This window comes from Mesoplodon bidens (genome assembly GCF_964165515.1).
Source record: "Mesoplodon bidens genome assembly, chromosome: 13".
In the NCBI taxonomy this organism is placed as follows: domain Eukaryota; kingdom Metazoa; phylum Chordata; class Mammalia; order Artiodactyla; family Ziphiidae; genus Mesoplodon; species Mesoplodon bidens.
This window is the reverse complement of record NC_138169.1, coordinates 79,666,385-79,688,520: the sequence shown is the minus strand read 5'-3', so window position 1 is coordinate 79,688,520 and position 22,136 is coordinate 79,666,385. Positions and strand designations below refer to the sequence as shown.

At 32.5% G+C, this 22,136-nt stretch overlaps 1 protein-coding gene across 1 annotated transcript in view; it reads left to right on the top strand.

Annotated features, from left to right (window-relative positions):
• CDH19 (cadherin 19) overlaps window positions 1–21,720 on the top strand; it is a gene marked incomplete at its 3' end in the record, with an annotated part of 54,633 nt that extends 32,913 nt beyond the window's left edge. Inside the window, exons 8-11 of the mRNA XM_081252340.1 lie at window positions 2,580–2,701; window positions 16,114–16,228; window positions 18,268–18,519; window positions 21,230–21,720. Coding sequence (XP_081108466.1) covers window positions 2,580–2,701; window positions 16,114–16,228; window positions 18,268–18,519; window positions 21,230–21,720 — 980 coding nt within the window. The remainder of the gene's footprint in view (window positions 1–2,579; window positions 2,702–16,113; window positions 16,229–18,267; window positions 18,520–21,229) is intronic.
• Between the last annotated feature and the right edge of the window lie 416 nt (window positions 21,721–22,136).

The window sequence follows — 22,136 nt, the reverse complement described above, 5'->3', positions numbered from 1 at the left end:
CCAGCAAATGAAGTTCACTCTGCTTAGTCTTTTTCCTGGAAACATCTCAAATTAAGCACCAAGCTATTTATCAGCATGCCAACTAAGTGAATAAGACAACTAACTACTTTAAAATGAATCTGTGAAGATATGTGTATGCTTTTTATAGTCATGCCAAAGGTTTAATTTGAACTTGATTTTAAATAGATTTTTCAGAAAAATAGATAAAAATTTTAAATGAATTTTTTACTAATTTTCCTTAAATTTATTTGTAACTGATATACTTTTTCCATTTTACTTACTTATGAAGAAAGTTGTTCTATAGTGATATATATTTAAACCATAAAAAATATTAGACTTAAGTTTTGAATAATTTCATCTTGAAATATCTAGAAATATATTTTCATATTTAATGTTTCTTAATCAATTTTATCCTGAATGTAACACAATAGAGAAGAGTCTCAACATCATAATTCTTAATGGTTTATGTATTTTCTAAAGGCCATGGGTTTCTTTTGTATGCAATAAAACTTGCAAATTTTAATTTTAATGAATTGAAAGCTGCAATTTCTATAATAATTGTCACTGTTATTTATTAGTTAAAAACAATTACAACCAAAAATTTTATCCCAACCTGGAAAACCTCTTCACGAGGTGAAATAGAAACAGTTTTATAATTGAAAATCATTAAACCAGAATTTGATGTGCATCACAGTAAATTGATAAGAAATTGCCAAATCAGAAAGAAATCTCAGCTTTTTACATAGCCAAGCAGATATAACTCACTGCAGACATGTTCTCAAGATAAACCATTACTGGCCTTAAATTAGGAGAACTTCACATCACCATGTGCCATACAGTTTATCCTAAATTCACTAGGTAGTTGGAGTGACCATCTGTGTTTGTTTGCTAACTGAAACCTAAACTTTTATATGTTTATGACAAGAGGTAGTTTTGCATCTTAGGGTCAAGACCTTTGCTGAAGTTAGGCTCCTACCCTCCCACAGAAACTGGGATAAAAAAGTGTTATCTTCGTTGATGGATTTATTTCAAGGAACTGGCTCCCAGGACTGGAGAAAGACAGGCCTGGGTTGTAAAGTTGGCAAGAGGTTTATCTCAATTTTAAAAGGTTTGCATACATTTAAAAGAGATAGAAAAATAGTTTACAAGCTTTTCTAAAGTAAATGCTCTAAGAAGAGGAAGGAAGGAAAGACTTTTCCCTAATTTTCAACAGGGAGAGTTAAGCCTCTTTTTTTTTTTTTTAATTTGTATTTGCCCTTACGAATTACAATCGCAAATATAATGCTTTGTGATTAAAAAAAAAGAGCATGTAAGATTATAAATAAAAACACTGAGACAAACAAAAGAAACTCCCTCTCCCCACTCTTCAATATATGTACCTTCCCACGGCTTTTTCAAATAAAAAGAAAGATTTAAAATAATGATATACAAATATACAATACCTTATGCTACAAATTGTTTTTTAGCACTTCACAAAACATCATGTATATCACTTCTGGTTAGTAGATAAATAAAATAATAGTATTTAATGTTTATTGCTTATTTATATGTTAAGTGATCCTCTAAATGTTTCATATGTATTAATTCATTTAATCTTTATAACAGCTCTATAAGCTAGTTACTAGTATCATTTCCATTTTACAGTAAACCAACTGAGACAAACAGTGGTGAGCATTTTTCTCAAATTGAGAACCAAGATTAAAATACATTTTTAATGTTCATGATATTACTACATGTGTTACATTGATGCATTCATTTTTAATAAGCATGCACAATTTCATAGTTTGGTGGTAATTTATTTCCCCAATCCCTTTTGGGTTACTTCCAGTTGTTTGGTTGGGATGCATACAATTCTGGAATAAATACATTGGATTACATACTCTTATATATTGGTGCCTTGGACTGTAGCATAGGTTTCCCAAACTAATGACTGGGTCAAAGATATGTGTAGTTTAACTTTTACTATCCATTGCCAGATTAGGTTCTAGAAGAGGCTAACATCCCACTGTTTTTCATCCTTCCACCATCACTGGCTCTGTGTTTCATATTTAACACATGGACTAAATCATCATTCTCCTCATTTCTGGTGAGCGAGCGCCTTTGTGAAAGTTATGATAGAGCAACACATCTCAACTGCAGGCATTTTTGCCTCCTAGTACATTTGACCATGTCTGAAGACAATTTAGATCATCACAACTAGAGTGGAGGGTGCTACTGGCATTCAGTTCGTAGAGGCCAGGGATAATACAAATATGTTCAATAGTTCCTGGATTTAAAAACAAAAGTTCTCATGTACCTGACTATCTCCTTTACTTTTACTACTTTTCCTCAACAGCTCCTACAGTCCATGGCAGATACAAGGCACTGGATTAATATTGGTTGAGCTGAATGTGTTGAGAACATTTTTTCTAGGCTGTATTGTTGAATAATAGATGAATTATATAGCTATCCTGTCCTCAGCTTTTATTCAAGTAAAATAAAAATGTACCATGTAGCCTCTAATGCAGTTTTCATGACTATGTTTCCCCTAAAGACAGCATTAGCATTCTTTATTTTCATTCTGTTTATTCAATTTGCAGATAGTATAGAACAGATTTCTGCAGTCCCTGTGTATGTGCAAGTTCTCAATATCAATGATCATGCTCCTGAGTTCTCCGAATACTATGAGACTTACGTTTGTGAAAACGCAGTCTCTGGTCAGGTAAGAATCCATAATAAATTGCCGACGTCGAAACATTGCCTTGTTTTATACAGAATAACTTTTGCTATGTATTCCTCCCACTTTGAAATGATAAAAATAAGAGTTATTTAGCTATATTAATTCCATGCTTTAATGCTGTAAATTCTGTATAATTTAAATTTCTTTCTTTTAAAAAAATATATAAACTTCACATTTTCTACTTCCAAATTCCTCAAATGTTTGAAAAATCTGCTAACAGTCAGGATTCACGAGTAAATCCTTTGCACATTGTCAGTTCAATAAAGAAAAATTATCTTTTGTGATTCCATAGAATAGATAATTTTAATTAATTTTTATTTTCCCATTCATCATGAAGATATAGATAAAATTATATATAAAATATATCAGACATCAACACAAATGAAACTCAATTTCAAATGAATTACTAAGTATGTAAAGACTTATGTGAGCATACTCATTTTGAAATAACTTATCATTACTTCACTTTTTTTTTTTTTTTTTTTTTTGCAGTACGCGGGCCTCTCACTGTTGTGGCCTCTCCCGTTGCAGAGCACAGGCTCTGGACGCGCAGGCTCAACGGCCATGGCTCACGGGCCCAGCCGCTCCGCGGCATGTGGGATCTTCCCCGACAGGGACATGAACGCGTGTCCCCTGCATTGGCAGGCGGACCCTCAACCACTGCGCCACCAGGGAAGCCCTTCACAATTTTTTTCACACATTTTCTCATGTGGAGCTTACCTTTTTCTCATTTGTAAAATGTAGAGTTTAAATTAAATTCTTCTTTGAGTGTCTCATTTCCAGTACACAATAACTTTACATTTTTTTAGGTATCCTATTAAATGTCAGAAAACATTTAAAAAATTTATAAACTAGTCTTCAAAATACCGAATAAGTATATATACTATAAAATCAATTATTCTAAGTAGGCTTGAATTTATCAATAAAGCTAGTTGGAGACAATTTGGATTTTACATGGGTCTTAAAATGTCTTGTGAAATTTATTCAGCTAAGTTTATGCTAGAATACATTTTATTCTGGAAAGAATTCTCAAATCTTGCCTATAAGTATTTCCTAAATATTTTTAAAAATAATAAAAAATGATTATAAATGTACAAATGAATTTAAACTTAAAATATCTATTTTAAATGGATTTATACCCAGGGTTTTTGATAAAGTGAAAGGTTAAACATAAAACTTTCAGATACTCTCCACAATACAGCACACTGTCCTCTAGATCCAAAAGCAAACTGACTTAGAAACCTGTGAACATACAATATAGGATAGAAAGATTCAAAAACAGAATGCGAGTGAACTGGGACCCATCGCTTCTATAGACATTGGGCTTAGACATCTCTTTAAACTTGGTGTTACAAATAGATCTATGCTTAAAAATCTGATATATCTAAGTTTCTCAAGCATTTCAAACATACTTGGTTACCTGGACACATCAACAAATAGGCAACTTTTTAAAAAATCACGTAAATAATTCATGTAAATCTAATAAATGATACTTTAAGTGTAGTAAATCAGTTTCCTTAAAAGTCACATAATTTGGGGAATAATCAATTTATCTTACAATTTAAACATTCTGTTTAAATTTTTTCAGAGGAAATTTTTTTATTAAAAATAAAAAATCAATAATCAATAAAATAAAGAAGTGGCTACACCATCAAAACATAAAATGAGAACTATACATGTCACATATTGTAAATTCTGGCTTAAGCCAAGAGAAGATGAAGAAACAGCATATACTTCCCCAGATGGCAAACAGAAAATTTGGGTGGTGAAAGCAGAGAGGAAAGAATCTCACCTTTCGATTGCAGATGAGAAAGGGAATGTAATGAGAAAGAGGAGCCTTTTGTGATACACCTCTCAGCCTGAGGTTCCCCAAAGTTAATTGCTAAAAGAAGAATGAAGAATAAAATATAGGGAATATGTAATTTAGAAAATATTGGAGTAAGAAACATAAAACTTCTTAATAGTAAAATCTGTGGGGAGACTTTCTGCCAAGGACAATAGACTTGGTGTGAATTTGTTTATACTAAGAATCCCAAAGTGAAGTTCACTCTTTTTTCTCCCACACATTCTCCTTCCCCCCACACACACACAAAGAGAAGTCCTCTTTGATGTTCAAAAAACCCAGAGCCATGCTAGTTTAAAAAATAAATATATGTGCACTTGCATGGGTACACATACATACACTCGAGTAAAAACAAAAGAATGTAAGCAATCTACATCACAGATTTATAAATGGGTGGTGTTAAGAAAAATAGATCTTCAGAATTTGTGTCCGTTTCTGTGTACTTTAGACACGACCTATTAGTCTTTGATTGCTTTCATTGTTTTTGGTACAGCAATATGTTCTAGGCTCTGCCACTTACCAAATTATTGCTTCCTAGCTGCACATTCATCCTTCACTACCTGCTTAAAAAGAACTGGCACTGTGAAACTATGATAATGGATTGGCCCATTAGAGCATCTTTTATTGTGAGTGCAAGGTTGAGTCTTGTCAATAAAGGGCACTGAATGCACATTGCAGGAGGAAAAGGGCCCCTCTTCCTGGTTCTATGTGTGTAGCATTTTTGCTTTTCCCTTTCTCATGCTGCACGGTTGACCAGCCAACTGGATATGTGGAAATACATGTATTGCTTTACCTAACCACAAGCACAGTTCCCAAAGTCCCAAATGTACATTCCCTTGGCAACCATAGGACTCCAGCCCAAGCCAGAGGAGGTCTTACAGCCTTGCCAGTGTCGTCACTGTGTGCTCCCGGCCTTGAACCTGCAGTGGTCTCCCAATTCCCTCTGCATTTCCAACCACCAGCCCACTTGTACCCTGGAGAATTATCCATGTTTGCCTGGAGAATGTGGACTGGTTCTAGCCCAGTGAATTCCTTTGCCGTGCGTGCAAGATGCCGCAACCACACCTCCTCTAAGGACATCTGAAGCTTGTCTCCCTTCCACATTTGTCTGTCCTTAGATGATTTCACTGAACCCCAGAGTACCCTTTGGAGTTCTCATTCCATCTTTATCGTTACTCCCCTATTATAGCTTAATAATTCTTTATATTAAACTTCCTTCATTTTAATTATTGTCTCTCTCAATTGGAACCAGACTGATACATAGGAGCATTTTATATTTCCTGTTCAAGATCTCAAATCAGTTATTTTCCCAAGATTCTGTGATATTTTTAGTGGAGAATTATAGAAAATGTAGATGCAATATCAGTAAATAAAATTGGGATATCTGTCCATGTAAACCAAGTAAAACCCTGCTCTCTTTCTCTTACCCTACTATCTTAGCTCTCTTCTTCTCTCTCTCTCGTATTTTTAATAATATTGAAGACCACTGTAAGGAAAACTCCATCTCATTTTGTTATTTCTTTGCAAGTTTCTTTATTTTCTTCAGTTATGTACAATTAATATATTTTAGAGAAAGATAGGTATGATAATTTTCAGAGGTTCTCTTTAATTAGAACATTTATAAATATTTAGAGGTAAATAATTTTTTCTCAAATTGCAAAAGATAATCCCACTTATATTTCAGCACTAGTTGGGATAGTTCTGCCATTAATGTGTGTACATATATACGTATACAGCTATGGCAAATAACGTGGGATTTTTGACCAAAATACTTCATCTAAATGTCTAATAGAGACTTGAATCCTAGGACTAGTACAAGACTCTCTATTCTTAAATGTAATAGAATTAATATGAAAAATATTATAAGGTGATGATACCCAAAAGATAAGAAATTAATTTTACATGTCACACACTCTCAGAAACTTAAAAGACAAAGGATGAAGAAGCAAATTCTATTTAAAAAATAAAATGATTGAAAACAGTGTCAAATTTAGTAAATGTTTTCCATTACAAGTAAATATATTCACAAATCCTATACATTTTTGGTATATCAATAAATTTTATTTAAAAATAAAGGCAAAAGATAGAGGGAAAATAATTATTTGCAAAAACTGAAAAAAAATTGCTTCTGTTATTAACATATAAGAGGGCGTGCTGATTGATAAGAAATCATCTTATTAAAAGCTGGTTCCTTGATACTGATGTAGTAACTGTCTTTTGGAAATGCTATGAATAAATTTGTCAATAAATAAATATCCAGGTACTTTGTATCCATTACAGATGACATGTTAATGATTTGTCAATGTGAATATTTTCCCTAGAATATAGTGGTCCTATTGAAGTTTATCCAAATCATTTTCTATAATATGTATTACTATAAATTAATCTATTTTTCATTTTTATCAAAACCACATTTTACTGTATAGTCTTTTATAATAGAATCTACTACTAATATTCATAGGAAGTGAACATTTTTAATAAATTGATTTATAGAAAACATGTTTGTAAATTACTTATGACTATAGAAATACTCAGTGAGTATATAAAAATGAGTATAAAATATAATTTAAGCATATAGATAATTTTACTTAATTTAGGAAAAACAAAGAAAATAAAAGATGTTTTGGAATACCAATTACCTAATAAATCACCTTAAAACCAATAAAAGAAAAGCAGTCTTTCTAATTAGCTCCTAGATTATTAGAACAACCAGACTAATGAGTCTTGAAGTAGCACAATTTGAAACAATTAGATTCCAGAACAATCAGTGTCATCCTATAAAAGCAACATTTTCCCTTACCTTTATTTTGACATCAAGATGATCAAATTTTTAAAACTTGGGTTCAAAAACAATTAGGGAAAAATGCTTTGAATTATGAAACTTGTTTTTTAAAGCTTATAATGTGACTATGTGTATAAGAATTCATGAGATTTTCCATGAGCTCTGCTGGTTCGTTTTTTACAGTGCAGATCTATGAATAAGTATGAAGGGCAAAAGTATTGCATTTTAAAATTATTAAAAATTTTCCAAACAAATTTCAACAAATATATCTATATCTTAAAACCATGTTCTATTATATATACAATATTTTCTTGATTATTTCAAATCGGGATTTGATTGTTTTACAAACATTGGTAATTTGTTAATGATGAATTTATTTTGAGATACTGAAGATTGCTTAACTGTGCTAGAACGTCAGAAAACTAAACAACAAGTCATTTTCTTTCCAGCTAATTATCATTCTTGGCATCAAAGTGACCACAGAGTCAAAAAACAAAAAAAAAGTATTTATTAACTCAGGCTTCTCTAGTTTTTTTTTTTTTTCTTTTGAGTGGCATTGTCTACTACATTTTTTTTTTTTTTCCGGTACACGGGCCTCTCACTGCTGCGGCCTCTCCTGTTGTGGAGCACAGGCTCCAGACGCGCAGGCCCAGCGGCCATGGCCCACGGTCCCAGCCACTCCGTGGTATGTGGGATCCTCCCAGACCGGGACACGAACCCGCCTCTCCCACACCGGCAGGCAGACTCCCAACCACTGCACCACCAGGGAAGCCCTCTACTACACTTTTAATTTAGTCTTAAGCAATGCATGTACACAGCTTTCCAATGATAACTGTGTGTATTTGTGTAAGTTTGATGGATTTGCTTCTCTTAGCATTTGAGAAAAAATGAAAAGGATAGCAAAATAATTTTTCTTCCCTTTATTCTCTACCTGATATCCTTTGTTTTTTATTTGTTCTATCTTGTTTTGTTTCATGTTTTTGAGAGACAAAGTGGTCCTTTAGAGAGGATTGCAATGAACGTTTGTTTTCTAGTGTTAATTTGGGGCATGGTATGGACTGATTGGTATTTTTTATTGTCTAAAAATCAGTTATGTAATTCAAATATGTTTCTGCTCCTGTGGGAATGAAACATCAAAAACGACAGTTAAATAATAGAAAGATTGCCTGGCATAATAGCAAGAGAACTTGACTAAACTCATCCACACTAACCGAATTCAGTGATAATCTAACCATGCTGAATACCGGTCTCCTCATATGAAAAAGAATGATACAACTTTTGCTCTACAAAAGGGTTTAGTAAAGATAAAATACTTTAAAAATACTATTAAATGAGAAAATTGGTAGAATTCAACTTTATTCAAAGTAATTTTGTAAGTACTAACAGCAGCAAACATTTAAGAGTTGTGCCACACATTACAAGTTCTTAACATGGGGCCCATACCCTTCTAAAGAGACTCTGATGAGCTATGAGTCATCTGTGTACACTGGATAGTGCATAGAAACAACACTGTCACTGTGTATGCAGATGAGGGTGGAAGCAGGTTAATGTCTCTCATCCAATGCTTAAAGGAAACCATTACTTATAAAATAACAATTGAAAACCAATATAAACATATTATTGATGGTTTTTTTTATTGGAGCTTTTTGGTCAGATTCTTGATTTATTTTGATTGGTTTGAAACATTAAGCTTTTTTTAAATCTCTGGAGCAATAATTCAATAAATTGCATTTATCATTTTTCTTTCTTTAAGTTAATATTTGTTTATTTGTCTACCAAATTATTTTATTTCAAAACTATTGTTTGAAAGACAATGAAATGATACCTTTGAGAATGCAAATCAAGAAAAAGAAAGAGGGCTTCGCTGGTGGTACAGTGGTTGGGAGTCCGCCTGCTGATGCAGGGGACGTGGGTTCGTACCCCGGTCCAGGAGGATCCCACGTGCCACAGAATGGCTGGACCCGTGGGCCGTGGCCACTAAGCCTGTGCGTCCAGAGCCTGTGCTCTGCAGCAGGAGAGGCCCGCATACAGCAAAAAAAAAAAAAAACAAATTTTGCTGTTGCAAATGGGTATTCATAGGGAGGAAATGGAAAACTTCACCTTAACCTCACACCTTATACAAAGATTATTTCAGAATGTATCATATATTTAAATGTCAACCTAAAGCAACAAAACTTTTAGAGGCAGAGGAGAAAAAATTCTCTTCTGTGGCTAGGAAAAGAGTTCTTAAATATGTCACCAAAAGCCCAATCCATAAGAGAAAACATATTCAGTATTTTTAAGAGAATAACAAAACGATATTTTAAAACCTATTAATATTTTCCTTAGAGATAGTGGTATAATATACACATAATGTAAAAATATGTGTAAACTTTTCATTTGATGCTAAGAAGTCCTTTGGCAAAAACTTAAATTTTGGATTACAAATAAAATGAGTCAAAATGCACACATAATATAAATAGTAAGAATGAAATAATGTACTCAAATCAATAGTCAAAATCTCACTTAATACTGAAACACACATGGTAGCATAATATAAAACAGTAATGAGAAAGGAATTCCTGCTTTCCACGCTATCAATGCATAGTGTTCTGAAACTTAGGTCCACACAATAATATATAAAATACATACAAAACAGAGTTATTGAAAAGAAGAAAATTTATTTGAGAAGATAAGGTTATCTAGTAAAATACTGACAAATAAATATGACAGAATTTTAAATTTTCTTAAAGCCACATTTAAAAGTATTTTAAAAAGAGGAAAGGTTGCTATCCAACAGGCATAAGGTTTCCGTTAAGCTGGGTGAATAAGCTCTAGAAATCTGCGTGCGACATTGTCTCTATAGTTACCGATACTTAAAAATGTGTTAAGAGGGTCGATCTCATGTTAAGTGCTCTTATCACAATTAAAGTTTTTAGTATGTCAAAGAGAAACTGTTGAAATTAACTTTAATGTTTTTTGACACAATATATACAGAATATTGTGATTTTCACATGTAATGAATCAAAAATCAAAAGGGAAATACTTTATATGTTTTCTCATACTATGAAAATCACTCCCATCCCATTTCCCACAGGCTCAAACAGCTGGACAAAATGACAAGTTAAAAGGTCTCCTATATCTATCTGCTTTGGGTAGATAATAACATTCATTATAGAAAATCAAAATACCAGAATGGCTGCACTGTATTCTGGAGGAAATCAGACATTTCCTTAACGACCTATGTGGGTAAACAGAAGATTTACTTCTGTTCTTAGTGTGTAAATGGCCAGAATGGGGAGGAGAGGAAGGAGAACATTTTTCATTGGTTTGCAAAATGTGAATATAATAAATGAGCTGACATTAGGGCAATTTGTCTTTTCTGTTTTGTGTAAATAGTTATTTTTCAAATTAATGATTCCCATTATCTTGACTTGTACCAAATCTCTTTTCCAGAAGTAAAGTGTAATAGCAGTGATTTTTAGATTCTTTCATACCAATACACTGTCTAATGTAAAGACATTTACATTGTCTCCATATAAAAGTATTCTTTTGACTAAATTTCTGTGATCCCACAGTGTGATCCCTGGTTTCTCTTCATCTTCCTTTCTCTCTTGTGTCCAATACTTTTCATTTTTTTCAGACTCACTCTTCCTGCTATCCTCCACAAATATGTCTTAAATACAGTTCATATTCAAGTGACTTCTAGATCTTTATGCCAGTTCTTTCTCTTGTATTTTAAGCTATATGTCCAACTAATTAGAGAAAATACTTACTCAGGTCTCCTATGGTCACACCAGATTTGTTCCCAAGCCCGCCTTTTTTTTACAGTGTACCCAGCAAAATTACTACAATTCACCAAGTCGTGCAAGAAAGACAAATGGATATTATCGTTAATTCTTTCTAGGCTTTTATTCTTTATATCCAATCAATCATTAAGTTCAGTTGATTCCATCTCCTAAATTTTTCTGTAATCTGTCAATCATAATCTATCCCCACTCTTACTAAGCTCACAAGGGCCTAACAACTCTTGCGCAGTGAACCTTAGTTCTGCCGAGGGACGTTCCTGTAAAATCAAATGTTGAATTATCCGATCTCACAGCCGACATGCAGAGATATACTATGGTTGTTCATTAGTTATCGTTAGATAAGCCTGTAGGCACGTAAACCGCTTCTATGACAGTCAGTTTTAAGTTTTGCGGCAATGGTCAGAAGAATATATTGTGTGCCTTCTTAGGAATGATAAAAAGACCTTACTTTGGTGACATCGACATACCCTTAGAGAAAATTGGGGACCTGGGAATCTGTATCTCCATCTGGAAGCATGTTGTACCATCTTCAGTTTATGCAAACACTTCAGTAATTTATTTGTATTTTCTCATTTAAAATAACTTACATCCTATCACTGATTGTTGCTGTCTTTTTGTATAGCACATCCAGGAGTTTTGTTTACCAACCGGTTGCTCCCAAACTTGCTAACTAGATTTTCTATTTTCATACCCACACTAAGGATTTCCATAGAATGAGCCTTTTAAAATGCAAAACTTCCCCCAATAATTTGGGATTCTAAATAAAAATAATTTTGTCTTTCCCAATTTAAAACTTATGAGTGGCCATTGGTGTGAAGTCCAAACTCTGTAAAATGCCCTCCTTAAATAATGTTTGTGTGGCCACTGATCAACTCTGAAGTAAAATCTAATTTCAGTTTAGATGCCAGGTCCTCTGACCCCAAAAGTTTAAGTATTAGGTACTTTAGGTGTTTTATTATATGCTTTTATTCTGTACTTTAGGTATTAGGTCCTTACTCAACACTCTACGTTTGCAGTCCTGCTTCTACCTCTATTCCATTAGAATGTAAACAGTGGTGAGAGAGTCACTCTTGACCCCAGCCACCATGGGACACCCAGAACTGAGATGACGTGGCATGTTCCAAGTGTCAATGAAATATTTGTAAATGGATACATTTGGGATATTAATTAGATATTTTCATAATTTAATTTTAAATTTATATATGATGATTTTATGTGAACTTATAAAGAATCATTAAAAATTAATTTGTCAAAGGAAAATAAAAAATAAATATATTGAGATAAAATAATGTATAATTTTTAACAGAATATGGGTAGATTTCTACAAGTTAATGGCAAAACATTGCAATATCTATGGCTTTTAAATACATCTAATAAAATTTTGTGAAAACTTATTTTTTTAAAAACAGAGTAGCTCTGCCTCTGTCTAGCACCAAAATATGAGAATATCATGAGCATCTCAACATTTTTCCCCTAAAAACATTCTAAACAAAGAAAGAAAACAGACTACAGACTCAATTTTCTTGTGGCTCTATTATTTTATTAATTAGCACTTTGACCTTTTGAACAGGTGTTCAACAACCTTTTTGAATTCTATAGATTTATTTTGTCAAACAGATCTGATTTGGAATCTGATCTGGAAGTACTATAAGAAGTGACAGTCTTGTTCATATTTGTTGACAACAATTTCTTGACAGGAGAAAGAATTTGCATTTATAGCTTGATATAAGGAACAAATACCTAGAATAACTAGATAAGCAAGCAATTTTGATAAGATTTTTAAAAATCCTTCCACATATTCATTTACTGCAACTCCTACTTTTTGGTTAATATAGCTTGCATTGAGAGAAATTACTTATTAAGCACATTTCAAGGAATTAATAATTTACATCAATTGATACTCAGTACCTGTGTATTGATTTATAGTTTATAATTCAATTTATAGTTCATAATAATTCAAAAATGTGTTCCTCAACTAACCTTGGAAGTAGGTTTCACTGATATCTGCCATTAGAGGTAATGAAACAGACTCAATTGAGTTGTTTGCTCCAAATCACAGTACATAACACTTGCTTATTGACCAGCTTTCAAAAAATTGCATGTTTAACAAAGGTCATACCTTATAGTTTGTGGAGAAATGAGTACTGGACTGATCTAAAATCAGGCTATTTAATCTGGGAATGACATTTTAGTAAGCTGGTCCATGGGTGCCTCTTTAAAAAAAAAAAGCCATAATGAAAGGTAATTAATAGAAGGAAAATGATTATATGTCTTCCTTGATTATCTTTAAATATCTTACAATTTTATTTGTCAATTATATCTAAATAAAGTGGAAAAAGGCTCTGGGGGGCACATATACTACTCATATTTCACACCAGCTGTTGCATCAGCTTACATTCAAATTCTGACCCAGCAATTTTACCTACCTATGATATATAACTGACTTGAAGTTTAATATAAGAAAATATAAAGTTGGGACAATGATAAGGTTTATTCCACAAGATTGTTGCAAAGATCAGCTATGGTAATATATAGAACAAACCCCGGCCAATAGGTAAGTTCTCAGTGAAAGGTGGGTATTGTTAGGTTCTCTATGCTTACAAAATATATTCCCATTGTAGACTTCAAAGTAGTATAGACAGGAAATCACATGTATTGTGTCAGAGGGAAACTGGACAAAATTCTGCCCAGAGAACAAAGAGAAATGAAAAGGCTACAGTTTCAGAATTTGTCATAACACAGCAGTTCTTTGTATGAGCTTTGCATTTTGATTTCTTTGCTTCTCTCATAAATATATAAGGCCAGAGATAGGCTCCAGGTAAGTATATATAAATATATAGTTTAGAAATCTAACCAATGCAACAAATAGGTATTTTTCTTAGAATTTTATTTGAAAATTAAAATGAAAAACTTTCCATTGTTATATTAAAATGAAGAATCAATATCCACACTCAATACTTGAAGGTATATTAATGTTGACCCCTTTTTAGAGATTTGCGTTTTCAAGAAAAATATACGTGTTAAAGGTTAGTTCAATAGAATTAATGATACCCACTATGTGACTGATTCTGTTATGTCAGTGGGTTCCTATTTTTGTAAAGTGGTGTAAAACCCAGTTTAAAAAGCAATTTATAAGTGGAGGTATGTTCATTGAAAAGGGCCAGAGAAACCTGTACATATTCCATTTACCTATACATATGTATAGGGTAGTTTGGTTTTAAAAGTATTAAAAAATATATACAAAGTCAAAATCTCTCTAGTGTTCTTGAGCCTTCATACAGGAAAGGAAAACATTTTCAACATTTAGTCAGAGGCATGTGTCTAAAACAGAAAGTCAGGTAGTAAGATAAATTATTTCTTGTCTAAAAATCAAGGCTGCATATGCCAACAATATAAAAGTGATTTTTTTTTTACAATTTGCTATCCATCTTAATTGAGCAAATATATATATAACGAGATTACTCACAGTATTCAGGACACCATCCTATGCAAATCCCAACAAGACAATGTTTTCTCAAAGAAAACACATAAAAATGTGTACTGCTTATGTGACAAGCACTTTGACAAGCTAAGACATTGAATCCTAAAAGTTAAGTATTAATATCTCCATATAAAAAAATGCTATTGGAGCATAGTTGGTTTACAATGTTGTGTTAGTTTCAGGTGTACAGCAAAATGAATTGTCTAGTGGTCCAGTGGTTAAGAATCCGTGCTTCCAGTGCAGGGGTCACAGGTTCGATCCCTGGTTAAGGATCTAAGATCCCACAAGCAAGCCATGCGATGTGGCCAAAAAAATTAAAAAATTTAAAAAAAAGTATCTCCAGTTTTTAAGCTTAGAAAATTAAGTGGTAAAGACAGAATTCAGAGTATCAGACTTCCAAAATCTTATAATAACCGAAAATAAAATCATTATCCTCATACGATGAACATTTATTATTGTAGGCATTGATTGAATAAAAATGTTTTCTTTTATTAGATTATTTAATTAACACTACATGATTATGATTTAATTAGGGACGTGTTATGAGGGAAAAGATAAATCAATGTAGAGAAATAATGTACAAATTGCATTAGTTTCACAAGGTTCTTTATGCATGTGAGGAGATACCCTTTGAGGTGTAATATTATAAATTATGGGTCTGTCATCTTGTAACTAAGGATATTTTTGTTTGACACATTGTTAAAAGCACTTTCATTCTAGAAAATTCAAAACAATAACTTCTATAGTCAATTTACTTTAATTTCCAGAATTAATCACAATCTCATTATTTGATCTTGACAGCACATCTCTTTTTTGACAATAATTAACTACTTGACTGACACTTTCATGTATTGAAAGCCAAGAACTAATTGTGATTCGTTCATAGTTACATTATTTCACTTTTTTATGATCTGAGATAGAGAGAGGGATTTATTTGACCTGGAACACTTTTCCTATAATCTTTGTGGGTCAAGGAAATCATGTACATTGCCCCTAAGCTTTAAATGCATTACTTCCTCAAATCAATTTAAAAGCTCATTACTTTAGCAAATACTCTAGTAAGACAATAAGCTTACCACAGTTATGCTGTCAATATAAGCAGGAAATATATAACTTCAGCAAATCATAATGGTTTGTATTCCGATAAGAAAGGGAGAAGGAAAAAAGGAAGGAAGGGAGAAATCCAGGCAGGAAGGATGAGAGGATGTTTTCTAACAAACTTAGCTTATGGAAATTTTCTCCTCTGTTAACAAGAGTTTGTTTATTATGTAATATTACAATGTTCTTTTGAAAGGAGCAAGTAAACATATTTTTAACCTGAAAAAATATTTTCATATTCTCCACTAGTTTGAGATATCCTCTGCAATATCCATAAAGATTTTGGTAAAGCAATTTTAATAAAAGCTAATAATAATTTAAAATAATAATAAGAATATAATAATGATAGTGATCATTTTTCTGAATAATAATATAAAAAAGCTTATCCCTATATTTTTCTAGGTGATTCAGACCATCAGTGCAGTGGATAGAGATGAATCCATAGAAGATCACCACTTTTACTTTAATGTATCTGTGGTAGAAAATAACTCAAGTTTTACAATCATAGATAATCAAGGTAATGCCATTCACTCATAATAGCTTTCTATCCATTCTTCTTCGAGAATCTTGTTTAATTTTAAGGAAATTTGTAGCATTACTTTTTATACTATACCTGAAATATGATAATGTTGAGAAATAAAGCAAGGAGTGGCAATGGAAATTGGGAACAAAACTCAAAGTAGCATCCTGGAAATATCAGCCCCATTTCCCACTGGATTTCTTTAAATTAGAAGCACTTATTCAAGTCATCATTGGCTATAGGCCCCTGTAAAGTCTGAATGACCTTGCAAATATAATTGCAGTTCTGACACCATGGTTCCTTTCATGTCTTCACATAACTCAAACTTCACCCCATGTCTGGGGAAGAAAATGATATATAATCATGTTAGTTTGATTGATTGAAAGATATTTGGAGTCATTAATTAGGAGCTATAAGTATTTGGAATTGGCTTAAGACTATTCTTTTTCCTTCAAAACGAAGTGATTATATCAGCCTGAGAACGAAATGTTCTAAAGGATTTTGTACAGAGGGAGAGAATTCCTTTTCCTTCCATATAGAAAGGGAATAACTTTTTACAAAGCCACTCTGTTCTTTTTTCCTTCACTTCAGTAAAATATTTTTTTGTCGTTACATGGATTTCTATTCTAATTTTGCTTCATATCTCAAAGATATGAAACACTATAGGATTCATTACTCAAGCATCTATAACCAAACCCCTGCAGCTGTCCTTCCTTACAACTGAGTTTAAGCTCCATATAAGGGGAGATCTGTTATGGGAGAATAAATGCAGACACGTTCTTTCCCTTTTGCCTTTGTCAAATTCCCCAGTGAAGGAAACTCAAATAGATTTAGGATTTTAAAAAATGCAAATATCAATATAAGAAATAAGCTGTAGGTTAGATTTGTTTTTGTAAATATAAAATAAGTTAGTGGGACAAAATAAATATATTGAAACATAAAGAGAATAATTGATTTGGTTTAATGTTTGCAGTTACAAGGAATTTAATGAAATACATACCAAAAATATATAAACTCTCTCACCTCTTCAATCTGCCTAGTGAATAAAATCACAAGAGTTTTATAGACTTCAAGAGCATGATGGAGAATTAGTTTTTAAAAGGTCATTTGGAAAAAGTCATAAGTAGGCATACATTTAAAAGACTTCCATTTATTTGCATTTGCCTATTTCAAAGTCTTCCATTTATATGTTTCCATTTATTTGTTTGTGTCTTCTAAACTTTGTTTGATTGCCACAGAAAATATTTCAGGGAATGACAATACCAAAAGTCAAAGTCAAGTCGGGGGGAAGCACTAGTACTGAGACACAATAAACTGCACCTTGAAAAGACTATTTAGAATATTTTGGGATTGAGGGAAGAGCAATTTCAAATGTTTTGAAGTATATATTGTTTATTTTTGTTAATTTTTTGAATGTTCTGTTTATGTGAATTAATCAGTACTACCAAGGTTTAACGATTCTCTGAAATTTAAGTAGAAAATGAGTTAATAATGTCAAAGTGAAATGAAACATTCTAATAGAATCTTTTACACTAAGTAAAAATAATTATTTTGTCTTATTAGTAAGTACATTATTTGAGATCACTTACTGTGATAGGGAGATGACTTGAAAATCTTGTGTATTTATAGTATTTGTAAAAATAATGAGTTTCTACTAGAAAAAGCACTGTCATGAGTATTTAACCTAAATGAAACTGATACTGTCATTATAAATTTAATGCTAGTACCCCCTATTTACTATTGATATCTAATTAAAATGCCATTTTCTTTTCTGTGTTCCACATGTACATTTCATATATTTATCAAAAAACATTTTGGAACTGATTCGTATGCTTTATCTAATTTTTAAATTGGGATTTAGGCAATGTCAAAATCAATAATGACTTTTTGAGTTGATCTCTTGTCTTTTTTATCAGAAATTTGCTCTTCCCTATTTGAACTTATTTGATCTCTACACTGCTGTCTCTAGTACGTTTAACTGGTATGAATTTCTTTTGTATTATTGAAAAAATCATGCACATGGATTTTTGTTTTAGATAACACAGCTGTAATTTTGACTAATAGAACTGGTTTCAGCCTTCAAGAAGAGCCTGTCTTCTACGTATCCATCCTAATTGCTGACAATGGAATCCCATCACTTACAAGCACAAACACCCTTACCATACACGTCTGTGCCTGTGATGACACTGGTAGCACACAGACCTGCAGTAATAAGGATCTTATGCTTTCCATGGGATTCAGGACAGAAGTCATAATTGCTATTATGATATGCATTATGATAATATGTGGTAAGTTGTGTGAACTGAGCATATCTTCATTTATTGACAGTAACATGATAAATATAGAAAAGGGTTAATTCCATTATAATGGTATGTGTGGGCTTGTGTGTGTGTGTCTGCATTTAATTGCCCTTCTTAATGTGTTACAATACTAAAATCAAGTGAAGTGAATGAAAAATAGAGTGAATATGCACTTCAGGTTGAAAATAGATGATCCTTGAATTCTATGAGTATATGAGTACACCTGTGCACATCCTTTTAAGAGTGTTTTGGACACACATTGCAACATATGTAGCAATATAAAATTAGTAATAATAATGGTGAGATTCCATTGAGTGCTTATTATACTCCAGGAGACTGTCCTAAGTGCTTTACAGAAATTATGCAGTTTGATCCTCAGGATAAACTTAAGAAGTGGCAACTATTATCACCTTCATTGTGTAGATGAAGAAAGTGAAATTCCAAGAGTTATATGGTTTACAAAGGGTCATGCAGCTAGTAAATGAAGTGCTAAGATTCCATAACCATAACACACCTCTATCCAACCTAATACTGCAGCTCACTGGAGCCTAGGAGCATTGAGGAAGTAAATGTTAAGATGAAAAAATGTAAAAGAGAGGGTCTTACTTAAAGTGCTAAACACAAAAGAAATAGTAAAATAGCTCCACCTGTTTTTGTTTGCTTTTGTTGTTGCTGTTGTTTTCACAAGGAGATAAGTTATACTCATTTTACGGAAGAGGCAAATGAGGCCCCAAATGTTTTAGCCAGGCTTTCAAAACTACATGCATCTACCATAACTTTTTCCCTTTCTTTAACATATCAGTATATATAATCTAAACCCTTCTCTTGCTTTCCCTCATAACTTCATATCAAAGCCAACACAACTTTACTGAGTGTTGACAGCAATGGTATCAGCCATGGGTTCTGAAATCCCAAACTCACTGCTCAAAGGGACATACAAAATGTTTCAGGATTTGCTTTGCCTTCACTCTTCTCGTCTTTCTCAAAGCTTTCCTCTTTTACCATTCCTCTTTTACCATTCAAAGTTACCCTTTATTTCTACCTAGCTTCAGTTTTTCAAAATTATTTTTAATGATCTTTGATCATAAAACTGAATTTAGAGCTTCATAGCTAGATATCAGAAGCAAGTAGTAAAAACAGTATAATGTTTGCAGGATGCAAGTACTAAATTACTTACTGGTACAGAACTAAACCTAGTCTCGAAACCCTGCAAGTAAAAACCAAGGGCAGCCTCACAGTCAAGGGCACAAGTAATACTGAGAAGGCGGGAAATCAGAGTAAAGCAGTAGTCAGCAGTTTCCTGTGAAAGTTTCATGAACACGCTCTTCAATTTTCATAGATTGAAAAATTATTTATTAGATCCCTTTCTATTTTAACCATATACCTCTGCTGTATTAAACTACAGTGCCTGGATTCAAACACGATGGCCTTATTTCAAGAACACTATTTCAATTTCTTTAAATGTAAGATTTATATAAAATATTGCCTAATATATTTCTTTGTGATAATATTAATAACATTACTTCCTGTTTGTTTCAATTCTTATAGATGAAATGCTGAACAGCTACATAGATCCAAGATTGTGTAAGGATTGGCTATCCATGAAACACACACAAACACACACATATACACACGCACTTTTCTTTAAAATTTAAAAATTTAAAAAAGCATTCTGAAGTTGTTCTATTTCTACACAATGCTAAAATTATCTTATATAATTGATCGATGTGGACATATCAGTGTTATGATTCAAAAACCTGATAGGTTTGGAACTTCTGAAATTAATATGGTATAACAAAGCATGGATTCTGAACCAACTTTCTAGTTTTGAATGCCAGCTTTTTGTTTCCTAGCTGTGTGACTCTGGGTATGTGATTTAATCTCTCTGCACTTCAGTTTCCTTATCTTTAATAGAGAATTATAATAAAATATGGGTATCATAACAAATCAATGAATAAATGTAAAGCTTTCAGAAAAATTACTGGTACATACTTTGTAGTCAATAAATACTAACTTAGAAAATAATTATGCCACCGAATTTGTCTCAATGGCGAAAATCAAATCAGTTCTATGTGCTTAACTTCCACTAACATGGATCATTGGTTACTGAGATTGGCAGATGCACATAGATTGGAAAACTTTCCTTCATTCTGCTTTGTTCTATTTTCAATATATAAGAAAAATATAAAATTTTTAATCTTAAATTGATCATCATAAACAATCACTATATTTTTATGATGTTTTTCTACTTTAAACCATCAGCCAGAAAGATTGTTATACTTCCTTGTCATTCTGCAAGTCCCTTCCATAAATTTTCAATAGCAAATATATCTTTTTGTCTTATAATCAGAAAATCAAAGCTTATGTCTTGAGCTTGTAACAGAAGCAAGAATTATATAGTTTATTATAAATAATATTTAACAATATCATATATAATATATTATGACATATAATATTTATGAAATAGTACATTATATATTTATGTATAATATATAATATAAAATATTGTAACATACAATAATTAATAATGTGTTTAGTATAAATATATGATAACATACTAATATATGATATTTATTATATATTATATATTTATAATATAATAGTCATATTATGGGTAATATGAAGCATATGTATTTATAATATATAATATTGTATTATATTTGTGTTAATTAATGTTTTTGTATGCTCTCTTTGACAGGGTTTATTTTTTTGAACCTAGGTCTGAAACAACGAAGGAAACAGACTCTATTTCCTGAGAAAGGTGAAGATTTCAGAGAGAATATATTCAGATATGATGACGAGGGTGGCGGAGAGGAGGATACAGAGGCATTTGACATAGTGGAGCTGCAGGGTGGCACAGTCATGCGGGAACGCAAGACTCGGAGAACCACCAGGGTAGAGATTCGGAGCCTGTACAGGCAGTCTTTGCAGGTTGGCCCAGATAGTGCCGTATTCAGGAAATTCATTCTAGAAAAGCTTGAAGAGGCTAACACTGATCCCTGTGCCCCTCCTTTTGACTCCCTCCAGACCTATGCTTTTGAGGGGACAGGGTCCTTAGCTGGATCCCTGAGCTCTTTAGGGTCAGCAGCCTTTGACCAGGATGAAAACTATGATTACCTTAATGAATTGGGACCTCGCTTTAAAAGATTAGCATGCATGTTTGGTTCTGCTATGCAGTCAAATAATTAGGGCTTTTTTTTAAAATAATTTTTTTAAATGCTAATGTGTATTTGGGCAAACTGATAGTCTCTTGGTAAAGAGTTGTATACTCCGGTTCTCTGGAAAAAGGAAAATACCCAATTTATAATGTTTTCTGATATGCTTGGGGTAAGTATCCCATGGTTATTTCAAGCTACCCATACATTGTCACTGACTGCAGGTATGGGAGGTGAAGCTAACAGTCAGCTCTCGGGTGCCAATGCAGGCCAGCTCTAGTGTGCCCCTGAAATACTCCTCTGTCATTTTTTCAATACCATCCAATACAAATTCTCAAAATTTTTGGAAATTTAATGTGAAAAGGGCCCCGAACTAGATTGTCTTAATATTATTTCATTTGTCCATTTTTTAAATCTTACAAAGTAAGAGTGAAGAGTTTATGTGTGTTA